The sequence below is a fragment of the Tenebrio molitor genome, chromosome 7 (assembly GCF_963966145.1).
Source record: "Tenebrio molitor chromosome 7, icTenMoli1.1, whole genome shotgun sequence".
Taxonomy (NCBI): Eukaryota; Metazoa; Arthropoda; class Insecta; order Coleoptera; family Tenebrionidae; genus Tenebrio; species Tenebrio molitor.
This window is the reverse complement of record NC_091052.1, coordinates 16,060,132-16,072,538: the sequence shown is the minus strand read 5'-3', so window position 1 is coordinate 16,072,538 and position 12,407 is coordinate 16,060,132. Positions and strand designations below refer to the sequence as shown.

General features: G+C 35.3%; 3 protein-coding genes across 4 annotated transcripts; 1 reads left to right on the top strand and 2 right to left on the bottom strand.

Moving 5' to 3' along the window:
• Positions 1–46: 46 nt before the first annotated feature.
• On the bottom strand, positions 47–2,488 carry LOC138136007 (zinc finger SWIM domain-containing protein 3-like). The gene is made up of 2 exons (XM_069055047.1): positions 502–2,488; positions 47–445 (listed from the first exon to the last, which is right to left on the bottom strand). The coding sequence occupies exons 1-2, from the start codon at positions 2,486–2,488 to the stop codon at positions 273–275; spliced, it is 2,160 nt and encodes a 719-aa protein (XP_068911148.1). The 3' UTR covers positions 47–272.
• Positions 2,489–7,424: 4,936 nt separating this feature from the next.
• On the bottom strand, positions 7,425–8,279 carry Fdx1 (Ferredoxin 1). The gene is made up of 3 exons (XM_069055076.1): positions 8,053–8,279; positions 7,947–7,998; positions 7,425–7,898 (listed from the first exon to the last, which is right to left on the bottom strand). The coding sequence occupies exons 1-3, from the start codon at positions 8,189–8,191 to the stop codon at positions 7,547–7,549; spliced, it is 543 nt and encodes a 180-aa protein (XP_068911177.1). The 5' UTR covers positions 8,192–8,279; the 3' UTR covers positions 7,425–7,546.
• Positions 8,280–8,367: 88 nt separating this feature from the next.
• On the top strand, positions 8,368–11,659 carry Kap-alpha1 (karyopherin alpha1). 2 transcript variants are annotated; one of them, XM_069055052.1, is made up of 8 exons: positions 8,368–8,508; positions 8,841–9,020; positions 9,071–9,289; positions 9,345–9,470; positions 9,524–9,618; positions 9,905–10,121; positions 10,173–10,728; positions 10,781–11,659. In XM_069055052.1, the coding sequence occupies exons 1-8, from the start codon at positions 8,506–8,508 to the stop codon at positions 10,969–10,971; spliced, it is 1,587 nt and encodes a 528-aa protein (XP_068911153.1). In that variant the 5' UTR covers positions 8,368–8,505; the 3' UTR covers positions 10,972–11,659. The 2 variants fall into 2 exon arrangements, with proteins under 2 accessions (XP_068911153.1, XP_068911154.1); XM_069055053.1 differs by having other exon boundaries at positions 8,384–8,565.
• The last annotated feature ends 748 nt before the right edge of the window (positions 11,660–12,407 follow it).

Sequence of the window (12,407 nt, the reverse complement as noted above, 5' to 3'; positions counted from 1 at the left end):
CAAGGTAGAGGCAGGTAGAGGTGATAACATTAACAACAGTTGTAGATAGTTGGAGTATAATGTTTATTCAAAAAGGGTAAATATCTTTAATATATTTTATAAACTCTGAGCACAAAACAGTATGAATAAACAATTCGAAAATAATGTTTTTACATAAAAGAAATCATTAACAAAAAAAAACTATTGATCGTCAGGACAAAACTGAGTTCTACAGTGTGGAACAAAATGATCTTCATCTAGTTACCTTTACATGAGTACTTTATTGAATAGTTTTAGCATTCTGAATCAGTCTTATCTTGAATTTTGGTGCCTTCATTGAAGGCTGTTTCAGTGCTACTTGCGTTCTCCAGGGTATTTTCACTATTTGCAGAAACATTGGTGATGACTTCTATTTGCACAATTGGCATATTTTCGACATCCAGAGAATTTTCGTTCACATTTGATGCTGTAAAAAACATTTTTATTGATTTGAAAATTTTCCAATTATTTTAGGTAGCTCACATGATAACTCTGCTTCATCCTCATTGATCATTATTATTCTTGTCCTTTTACCTTGCTTCCACAACATTTCTAGAGTTTTCAGATTGTCTATTTTCTGATCGAATGAATCATTGCTGGACATAGCAACTAAATTTGCTAAGGAGTCGGTTGTAATTAATGCTTTTCTTCTTTTCTGACCATATGTTTGAGCCTTTTTTTTATTTATAACAGTTACATTAGGCGTTGCTGATGCTTCAAGATTCGTTCCCAACACCGGCTCTATTTCAACCTTATTATTACAATAATCATGTGCCAAACGCCTTTGATAGGTTTTGTAATAATCTAAAGTCCAACGCTTATTCACAAGCTCTTCCGAAAACAAAGGCAATTTTAAATGCGTGCGAATGGCAAATATGTGTCTGCAAGGAAGCAACATACCAGCTTTAAAATTACAGCTGCAATCAGTTGGATCACATCGTAATTGCCCTTCAGTACTGTTGATAACAAAACAGGACGCGTTGTCTTCTTTTGAAGGAACTTTCATTTTTTTGCTGAACTCAATTTGTTTGATTACCATTCTACCAGCTTCATTGGTTAAAAAATCCAGAAAATTTTGTTCATCGCTGCCTGGTAAGTATGAGGTAACGATTCTCTTTTGTAACTGGTATATGGCTTTAAAATCTCGTTCACTTTCAAGGGATGATATAATGGTGAAAAATGAATGCACGAACTCTACTAATGTGCTGTTTTTTGTAATAACGGACTTTAGTTTCGCGTTTATCGATTCTATACGATTGTTTGTCGTATTTTGAAAACAACCTTTCATTAAATTTTTAGACATTGACCACTCGTCTTTAATGGGGTACCAATTCTTGTCAAAATATTCAATAACCCGTTTTGGGGCAGATATGTTTAGAAGGTTGTGCAATTGTTCAAACTCTCCTTCTGTTTTGGCATAAACCATTTTCTGAAAATTTTCCAGCGACTTATTCCTATCGGCTTGGCTTATGCCCATTTTTTCACAGGTGATTTCTCGGCTGAAGGTACGCATTGAGTGAAAGATACAAATGATTACATTAGCTTCTGAAAAAGTGTCTTTTAGGACTGACCTTTCCAATAAATCTTTATCGGCCATCACGTATTTCGTGAGTTCAGTCTGTGGATTATTTGCTCTAAATGTTTCTAGAAACCAAGTAAAACTATCTTTGTCTTCAGTGGTCAAAAGACAAAAACAAATTATCTCAGCCTGACAATTGCCATCTTCTGCTACAATTAGAAACAGAGGTATGCCGATGTTTATTAATTTATAGGTACCATCAATACCTAAAAATTCTGGGTATGCTTTGAACGTGTTTTTCATATTAGATGTTTGAATAAACATGCCCTTAAAATTATTTTCTCCATCTTTAAGAATATTTACTTCAGCGTTATATCGGTTTCTCAAAACATCGACACATTTGTCTAAATTTTCTGACTTCTTTCCCGACTTTTGGCCAATATTAGATAGATCTTTTAATGTCAACACTTTTCCGGTCTCCTGTTCTAATTTTTGTTTCACTAACTTCTTATTAGCTCGCAGAGCCAGTAGTTCTTCCACACTCTCTTTATCTTTACCGCTCAATCTTCTTTGGTGAGGCAGGTATTGAAACTGTAACATACTTCTGTCATGGTTGTGGGCTTCCGAGACACTTCTCACTTCCAGATCTCTTCCGTCTGCCGTAACTCGTAAAGCCACATGAGCAGGACATAATTGTTCTTTCTTAAAAGTCCTTATATCTTTTTGCCCACTCCCGGATGGTCTGAATTTTTGACCTCCATAAATACAGCAAAATTTTACTTCCACATATTTTAGTGCCCCTCTAATTGGCCGTGGAATGCGTGAAGAAGCAATAAGACGTGCATCACGTTTCCAGAATTTCGCAAAGGTTTGTTCCTCATAAGCCTTAAGGGAATTTTCCACTTCCGAATAACTATGGAACTTTTTTCCAACTTTGAATATGTCCGACATCGTGTAACAGGCTTAAGAAGATCAGGCTCAGCGTAACCTAAAAGTTTGTAGTTTACATGAAAACCTATTTTTAAGGCCCAAATTCTGCATAATATACTGGGTGCCGTAAAATTCACGGAACAGCTTAGCCGTACCTACGTTGTTAAGTAGTCATCAAAATACCAGGTAAATATGTAAAAAAAAATCAATCTTTTTTTATGTAGAAGATATGGACCTATTTGTTACATCAAGGTCCAGTTTATAGAAAGAGAATTAAATATTTAATTCGAATTAAATTTTAATGCGCGACTAACCCATGAATCCGAAACTTCGATTGGTTCAATCGGATCACGTGTTCAGTTAATCCCGCATTTGATTACGATTTAATTAATTTCGCTTCTGTAAACTGGCCCTTAATGTAGAATCTATTCCATCTTTAAAAAAACGATAGGTTGCCATGCTTTAATTTTGTTAAATTGGCAGGACTGAGGAAAGTAGTAGTTATATTTCATTTCATTTTGGTTGTAAATCTTTTGTAACTAAATTTGAAGTGCTATGTTGCAAGATGATTCTAAAACAAAAAATAAATAAAGTTATCAATAAATGTCATTTTGACGTATTTCCAATTTATTTTAAATTAGACAACACAAAGTAATAATTTAAAGGGTTTACTACAAGCGCATAATGCCAAAAGTTGTGTTCGTCGAGTGTTGAAGGGCTAGACGCATTTTAAACGAGGTAGGGCCGATCTAAGTAATGATGCTATTATTAATAGATTGATGGATATCTTCAATGTGAGAACAATTAATTTGTATTCGATGAAATCCTGAACTGTATAATTAATTTATAGGTGGGAAGATCTGTTATATATTGCATAATTACAAAAAAAAAGGTCTGGAGGATAATAGAACAACAAAAAAAGGAAAATCAGAAAAGTGGAACCATTTTTTAAAAGAGATCTGAACGAAATTATTCGTGGGCTAAACATTAAAAGATGATTCGGAATCTAATGATGAAGATAATTCTGAAGATGAAATAATGGAGGAGGTTAAAGTGTAGATGTCTTTTAAAAAAAGTGATTCCATTTTGGAGAACTTATCCGTTTTCTGCTTGTTAAACTAAAGCAAGCGTTCTTGAAACTCATTCAACGACTAAAGCCTCCACCAGGTGTATACATTTTGATTTGTCTTTTTTTTTCAATTGCTATTTTTAATAAAAAGTGCTGGGTTCTCTATTAATTTCTTGTAATACAGCTTCAATCGATTCGCAAAAAAGCGTGGCAACACTGTGCCTTCAAAATTTTCAGAATTCCTAACCAAACTTTTATTCAGATATACAGGATGAAATCTGTCAGATTGTCATGGCCAAGCATCGTTTTTTTACAGTTGGAATACATTATAGCAACATTTAAAAACATCCTATAGTCTGCAAATATTTCATTTTTGTTGTATCCATGGAAATAAGAAAGCAAAATCAACCATGTTGCCATACGTTATTTGAGGTAAAATCGAGATAAAAGGACTTCGTGGAAATGCTGGAAATAATGAAGAAAATAATTGCGAACTTGATCACAATCATTCAGTATTATTATGTCACTGGCTAGTAAAAGAGAAATACCTAGTCAAAATCTTTTTTAATATTCAAAATAAATGAGATCAAAGCTGCAACTTTTGAGCTCCCATATCTTCAAATCTAAAAGATAGGGCCGTATCACGGCTCGCTTATTAAATTAATTATTATATTAATCACGATCTTAATTACCATGGTGACGAATTCATCTCTTTCTGGCAGGTTATAATTGCATAAATCTATATCCTTTTATGTTTACTTTAATCACGACTTGAGTTAACAGCAACTTTAATAACGGTGTCGTGATACAGCCCATTTTTCTCATTATTTTCTAATATGAGTTGACATTGACCCATTGAGTTGTTCCGCGAATTTTGGGGCACCCAGTATAAAACTAAAATACCTAATGAAGTACTCACCATCTACTAGTACCACAGGCACAATTTTCAGGAAACAAACAATAACAATTACGTGAAAACAAGCACTGTCTGGCGTCGTCTCGTCTACGTTGTTATCCGGGAACCGGGATTTATACTAATACCGTTATTTCTGTCAAAACACCCCCAATACGATTGTCGACGACGTCACTAGCGTGTCGTCATAAAAAAACCGGGATTCGTATGAATACCAGAGCCGGGAGGCTAGTCACAGCGAAAAATAAAATTATTTGACCTTGAAATTGTCAACTCAACGTGAACAACATATATTGGGTGATTCAAAATGATTGTGGCCAAGTATGGCAACTATGTACGAAAATTTATGTGGCAACTGTGTGAATGGGGTAGAGTTGACATTTGTATGACATTTCATAACCGTGCATTTGATTTTTTCAATTCCATTACATATTGATTTGACAACTTACAAAATTGCGCGAATATGAACTGTCAAGGAAATGTCAACTCTACTCTACCCACACAGTTGCCACATAAATTTTCGTACATAGTTGCCATACTTGGCCACAATCATTTTGAATCACCCAATATATGTATATATAGTTGACTCAAGTTGCAAAAAACCACTTTGCCTTTGCAACAGCATTTTTATGGCATTAATCCTTCAAAATTACTTTAAAACTGTACTTATATGGAAAATATTCAATCTAAACTACCATTTGCTGGTCCCTTTGTGCCTTTATTTGGTTCTAAAATATTGAAAAAATGCTGTTGCAAATGACAAGTGGTTTTTTGCAACTTGAGTCAACTTTATATACATAGCATCGAGATCAGTGATTTACTACGTTTGTACCGTATGTAAAGGTGCGTATAGACATCGTAACGTAGAGGCTGAGGTGTAACGTAACATCGCGGCGTATCATGGACGCGAACATAATGACGTTCCATCAGTCTTGTAGTTTATTATAGTCGTTACTTACGTTACGCCGTCCAGCCTCCAGTCCAGAAGTCCAGACTTGCACATGCTTGCACACATGTGATGTAGAACACACCGTATCTTCAACGGCCAACAAAAAATTGTTAGGCGACGTACGACGATGTTACGTAAAGTCGGCATTACACCAAGGCAACAATTGGCAGCATGTTGCCTGCAACATTTTTTACTAAAAAATGTTACAGGCAGCATGTTGCCTGCAACATTTTTTACTAAAAAATGTTACAGGCAGCATGTTGCCAATTGTTGCCTTGGTGTAAGGCCGCCTTTACGATCTTTTCTTGCATGTCTAGTCTACGCACTTCGCACTTTAACATTTCTTTGATGCGACGCTGAAAGACCGACGGGACGCTGTGATATTACGGAATGCCGTCTAGACTTGACACGCGTCGATCTTACGTTACGATATTTTGTTGGATGTGTGGGCAATTGGGCATGTCTCTATGCACTTATGCCAGTATGCACCTTAGTGCTTGAGCTGTGATATCTATTGTTCCCGCGATTTCTGTGTTTTGTCGAATTGCTGTGGAATGCGATGTTTTCCGTATTTGTTTTTTTTTTATACAGTGAGTTTTTTTTAAGACTGGCCATAGGGTTTTACATGCTAATTTTTCAACCCCCTGTTAACTTTTGTTCCGACGAAAATATTCAAACCATTTTTGGAACAAAGTTGGAAGATTTTTTAAACTATCGGATAGATTACAATTCAATATCCCAAACTGTCGAAAAAGTTGTGAAAAAAATATTTTTAGCGCGCCGAAAGCGTCCAAAAGTGGAGATCGTCAGGTGCTGGTTGAGCCGACAATGGCGCTAATCTGGCGGCCGCTCGACGTATTATTATTTCGGCGCCCTAAAAAAATTTTTTTTACAACTTTTTCGACAGTTTGGGATATTAAATTGTAATCTATCCGATAGTTTAAAAAATCTTCCAACTTTGTTCCAAAAATGGTGTGAATATTTTTATCGGAACAAAAGTTAACAGGGGGTTGAAAAATTAGCATGTAAAACCCTATGGCCAGTCTTAAAAAAAAACTCACTGTATATGATTTACTAACAATAGCGAAATCAGTTGAAATGATACCACAATCCAGTCCAAACCAAAAAAATGGTGCATAGAAAACGTGGATAAGTTAGTTTATTAAAATTACATTTCTAATTGATTAAAAATAAATGAATGTACACAATCATATTTTTAAAGAAAGATAGCAATGTGCTTGCTTATCTTGCTATCTTGTTTTGAATTCCAAGCTTTTGTGTATATTTATGCAACATGGGAGTATGTATATACAATGCTTGTACCGGGTGAGATAAGTTTTATCGTCAGTGCGAAAACATCCACTTCTAATCAATTTAAAATTCTCAAAAAATTCAGGAATGATTGTGTATCACTCTAGAACAGTCTGTAAAAATGTCAAAATTTTTAATAAAACAGGTTTGTTTTAATTCAATAACTGCTACATTAATTTACATAATTTAAATTGGGCGGTCAGTTCCACAAAAGAAGTTGACGTAGGTTATTTATGATACCCTTTAGGGACTTAAGAATTACTAGAAAAGTGGTCAACAGATGTTTCCCAACAATGAGATATTTATTTATGACACTGCAGTTGTAAATCTTGGTCATTTTTCGCTCTTAATGTTAAAATTGGAATAATTCAAAAACGAATAATTTTCTTTTGATGCGAATTTCGTAAATGTGTTCTTTGAATTAATTGTGAATTATGAGCGTGTATGGAAAAACAAAATTTTTTTGCTCAAAATCAATTTTTTAAATTTTATGGCTCTGAATTAAGTGATAAGTGAAAATTGATTACACACATTTGAAGTCTTATATCAAGGGAATGTAACCCTAAAGTTTCTTAATTTTTACAAATTTTTTAATAGGGTCAATCGTGCTGACGATAAAACTTATCTCACCCGGTACATGGATTTTATCTTCACTATCTTTCAAAACGCAATTTTATGGACTCATTACAATAAAAAAAAAGTAAAACAGTCAACGGAACATTTAAAATTTTATATGTAAACTAAATTATTACATTCTAAAAATTTTATTTACAGTAGATAACCATCAATATTAGAAATTGCCATTTCCCTAAATATTTAACAAAGCTTCTTTTAGCTTTAATGTGGTGTTGGTGTATGGCCATCCACATAAAAGTTTCGAGTTGCTTGAGGCAATTCCAATTCTAAACCCTCCAATTCTTTGGTCAAAACAATTTGACATCCTAACCTTGAGTTTTCTTTTAAAAATGGTGCCATATCTAATAAATCTTCTTCTTGATCTTCAGCTGGTGATAATTTACTTTCATGATCACTCTTTACATACACATGACAAGTAGTGCAAGCTAAAGAGGCTTCACAAGCACCTTCCATTGGAATTTTGTATCTATGTGCAAGATACAAAACATTATCTCCTATTTTACCTTTAACTGGAATTCTCCTGCCGTCCTTGCCAATGAAAGTTATATTTACACTAAAACGCGAGCAACTGAATAAATAATTGATGTATTTTATGACTTACACTTCATCAGGAGACTTAGGATCTTGCCATTCATATTCACCGTGTTTTAATTCTAGTTACAAACACAATGTTTAATAGTATGTAAAATACGCATTACGCTACTTACTACATGTTGCGTGGATATTTCTAATGTACTTTTTTGCAAAATCGCCGAACACATTTCTCATTTCGACATAACCTAAAATCCTTCTGACAGAAATCATTTTGACATCACCGCCATCATCGTTATCAATGCAAATCGACATTACATAAATAAAACAAAACAAATCATGAAGATGTGTTATTGGTCAGAAATTTAAGATTGACCAATCAAGTGGCTCATTGCTCTTTCCTTCTGACCAGATACTTTTCTTTTCCGAATATAAGGTTGGTATAAGTAATAAGCATAGGGGAATTTAGTGTCGCTTGTGATTTCATATTACAGTGTTGCAAATCATATTCGCAGGATAATTTCCGAATGCCAGAATTTTCATTTTCACGTTTCTACTTTCCACCAGCATATTTTTATTCGTGATTCTAGTGCCTGCAGTTCATCGGGGTCGAAAAATTGATCGTCTAAATGGTGTGTATTTTAAACAGATTTAGTGCGTGAAAAAAGTATCGTCTGGCATTGAAAAAGGTAACTTTATATCACCCCATCCCATAGTTACTTTATACCCGCTGTGCAACGTACCATTTTATTTTGTACTGTCTCAAAGAGGTTAATAAAATCGGCAGTGGTTTCTGTTTGTCGATTCCAAATCGCCTCATTATATTTTTATGTAAAACAGTAAATTGTATAATGTGAACGTGATCAATATCTTTAACGTAAAAAATCAATAATTTTGCATTTGTTGACTCATTGAACAACATTCGCCAAAATACGGATTTAAATTTACGAATATTACGGTCTAGATGTCAGGTTCAGCTCATAAACATCGCTATAAAAATGCTGCGCTGGACAGCGTGGAACTTCGCCGAAGGAGAGAAGAAGAAGGTGTCCAGTTGAGGAAACAGAAAAGAGAACAGCAGCTAAACAAGCGACGAAATGTTAACGCGAATCAGCTGCTACCAGACGAAAATGAACAACTACAGGTACTGCTCATCATGAGAGTTAGACAAAAAAAAAACCAATTCATTTTCAGTTGGAAAGTGACATTTTGTCCCCCATGTCACCTGCTATCACGCCTGAGATGCTTCAGGCTCTCTACAGTCCGGATGTGGAACAACAAATCAATGCTACTCAGAAATTCCGAAAGTTGCTGAGCCACGAACCTAATCCACCTATTGATGAAGTAGTGCAAACTGGAATTATCCCACGTTTTGTAGAATTTCTACAAAATTCAAGTAACTGTAGTCTACAGGTTCATACAAAGATATGTTTGTTATGTTAGGTTTTTTTTTACAACTTGTTTTCAGTTCGAGGCAGCTTGGGCGCTAACTAACGTCGCATCTGGCACATCGCAACAAACTCGGATAGTTATAGAAGCGGGTGCAGTACCCATTTTTATCCACCTGTTAAGTAGCCAATATGAAGATGTTCAGGTATGTTTTATGATAACTCTTGCAATTAGAATTTCATTCTTAGACTGTTTCAGGAACAAGCTGTTTGGGCATTAGGTAATATTGCAGGAGACTCGCCTGAATGCAGGGATCATGTTTTGGATTCAGGAATTTTGGTTCCTCTTTTACAGTAAGTACCGCGCCCTCTTGTACTCTGCCTTCACTTTTTTGTTAATGAAAATGAAGAAGAGATGAAATTCGTTGCAAGTGTTTAAATCATAATGCGATTGCAGCGCTCTCTAGTGAATATTGGTCTTTGTCAGTCAGTTGATGCCATGGCTACCTAGATCACAAGAGATGCTTTGTCTCTTTCGATCTAGGAGGCCATGGTTGATGCTAATGAAAGTGACTAGGGCGCCCCCTACAACCCCAAAAATACAAAAAATTGTAACCGCGATTTGATTTTTTTTTTTTAGATTACTTAGTAAATCTTCGCGTTTAACGATGACCAGGAATGCTGTTTGGGCGCTGTCGAACTTGTGCCGTGGCAAAAATCCACCTCCCGATTTTTCTAAAGTGGCTCCAGCATTACCAGTACTTGCTCGTCTGCTCTTTCATTCAGATCCGGACGTTTTGTCGGACTCTTGCTGGGCTTTGAGTTATTTATCCGACGGACCTAACGAGAAAATACAGGTTCATTTAAATAAGATGAAAGTATCAAATCACACAGGGCGTACATTGTAGGCGGTGATCGATGCTGGGGTATGTAGAAAATTGGTGGAGCTGTTGATGCATCAGCAGCCGAATGTGGTATCTGCAGCTCTGAGGGCTGTGGGCAACATCGTAACCGGTGACGACGTCCAAACCCAAGTGATTCTCAATTGTTCAGCTCTGCACTGTTTGCACCATTTGTTATCTTCGCCAAAAGAGTCGGTGCGAAAGGAGGCTTGTTGGACTATCAGCAACATCACAGCAGGGAACAGGCAACAGATCCAGGCTGTCATAGACGCGAATATATTTCCGGTTTTGATTGAGATTTTGAGCAAAGCAGAGTTTAAGACTAGAAAAGAAGCTGCGTGGGCCATTACGAACGCGACAAGCGGGGGAACTCCGGATCAGATTAGATATTTAGTGAATCAAGGCTGTATCGGTCCTCTTTGTGATCTCTTGACAGTAATGGACGCGAAAATCGTTCAAGTAGCTCTGAACGGACTAGAAAATATTTTAAGATTGGGAGAACAAGACGCAAAGAATCATTCTGGCACTAACCCTTACGCCGTTCTCATAGAGCAATGTTACGGTAAATCGTCGATAAAATTGAATTCCTTGAGGTTTTATAAATCTGCTTACAGGTTTGGATAAGATCGAATTTTTGCAATCACACGTCAATATGGAAATTTATCAAAAGGCCTTCGACATTATCGAGCATTTCTTTGGAACCGAAGAGGAAGATTCGACTGTAGCTCCTACTGTCAATCCAGATCAACAACAATATCACTTCAGCTCAGATCAATCTGTTCCCATGGGAGGATTCCATTTTTAAAGGTTTTGGCTTTCTTACAAGGAAATACTTTACAGTATCAGGCCAAACGATAACCACATAAGCTATCCAACCTTAAACAATATTTAGTTTGAATCAAGTGATAGTGTTACATAATGTAACATTAGAATTTTATGCATGTATGCTAAATTAATTTTTCATTATTGATAATTATAAATAATATGTTCCAAATTAATAAGAGTTACGTTTTCTTTTCTGAAGAGATGAATAAACGTCATCGATTGTGATATAAATTTGTCAATGTTTTTATTTACTGCTGGTTTTTGTCAGGTTTCTTATTTACTTGTTAGCAAAACAAACTCATTCGTTTAGATTTTGTCGTAGTGGTGGTTAAAAATGTTAACATTTCAATTGGACCACACATTATTAATTACACGTTATCTCATATAAGCAAGTTTCCGATGAAAAAAAAATGTCAATGGGACTCAGATTGAAAGTTACTAAATAGACAGTTATTAGACTGGAAAATATTATGTTAAATTATTAACAATAATTATTTATTCTGTATGTGATTAGCCGCTCTTCATTTTAATTCCTGTTCTGACTTATGACTTTAATTTTTGTGTAATATTATTGTACATATTTTACGTAAAACATACATGTATAAATATTCATAACAGCATATTTGTTTATAGTTTTTATTGTAAATTAAACTAACATTTAAGTAAAATTTGATTTTTATTAAGTGGACTTCACCTAATGTTAAAAAGTTGGGCAGTCGTACGAAAAGTCCGTTGGCCGGAAAGACCCCAAATTTACTGTGTTGCAACTTAACTTTTACTCGAATTTGTTGCATTACAACTCGCAAAGAAACATTACCACTTGAGGGTCGGCTTCCCCAGGAGTTAATGGTACAGGAGGAAGCCTTGGATAAAATGTAGGTAAATGCAAAATATTAGTTGCCAATGCCTTATACTTCACGAGAAAAAAATATACAAGAAAAAAAATCCCAAGAATTTTGTCTTTCAGTTCGTTTTGTGTTCGACACTGTCAGAATTTGAGAATTTTCTCCTGTGTGAACGGATTTTGATAAATGTCACAACTTGTTAAAACGAAACGTCAAGCTAATTTTAAAGATTTTAAGCGATGTGGAGCCTTTAAGGGGCTTGTCGAACAAAAAAACGTCGTATTCAACTCGTTCGTCGGTAAATTGGGCTATTTATGGCATCATGGCACTCGTGGGCCTTTAAAACTGGCTCACACAGATCACTCACGCATCTATAGTGAATGATTTGTGCTGGCTCATTCTAGCTAAAAAGAGCCCAATTTACACACGAACTCGTTAAATAATAATATACTATTATCTATATTCATAATGATCTTTACCCTGTTAAATTGATTTTGCATGCTAGATGAACTTTGCCCAAAACTTCAGCTCATACTTTCAGTTTTTTGGGAAGCTGATTCGCAAGTGGGAT

Bases quoted from the DNA above. Each gene is read 5' to 3' on its own strand.
- LOC138136007 (XM_069055047.1), bottom strand. From the start codon at position 2,488: ATGTCGGACATATTCAAAGTTGGAAAAAAGTTCCATAGTTATTCGGAA. The intron at 446-501 runs GTGAGCTACCTA...TGTTTTTTACAG, and splicing joins GGATGAAGCAGAGTTATCAT to CATCAAATGTGAACGAAAAT.
- Fdx1 (XM_069055076.1), bottom strand. From the start codon at position 8,191: ATGTCGATTTGCATTGATAACGATGATGGCGGTGATGTCAAAATGATT. The intron at 7,999-8,052 runs GTAAGTAGCGTA...GTTTGTAACTAG, and splicing joins AAATATCCACGCAACATGTA to AATTAAAACACGGTGAATAT. The intron at 7,899-7,946 runs GTAAGTCATAAA...CTCGCGTTTTAG, and splicing joins CCTAAGTCTCCTGATGAAGT to TGTAAATATAACTTTCATTG.
- Kap-alpha1 (XM_069055052.1), top strand. The intron at 9,619-9,904 runs GTAAGTACCGCG...TTTTTTTTTTAG, and splicing joins ATTTTGGTTCCTCTTTTACA to ATTACTTAGTAAATCTTCGC. The intron at 10,122-10,172 runs GTTCATTTAAAT...CGTACATTGTAG, and splicing joins GACCTAACGAGAAAATACAG to GCGGTGATCGATGCTGGGGT.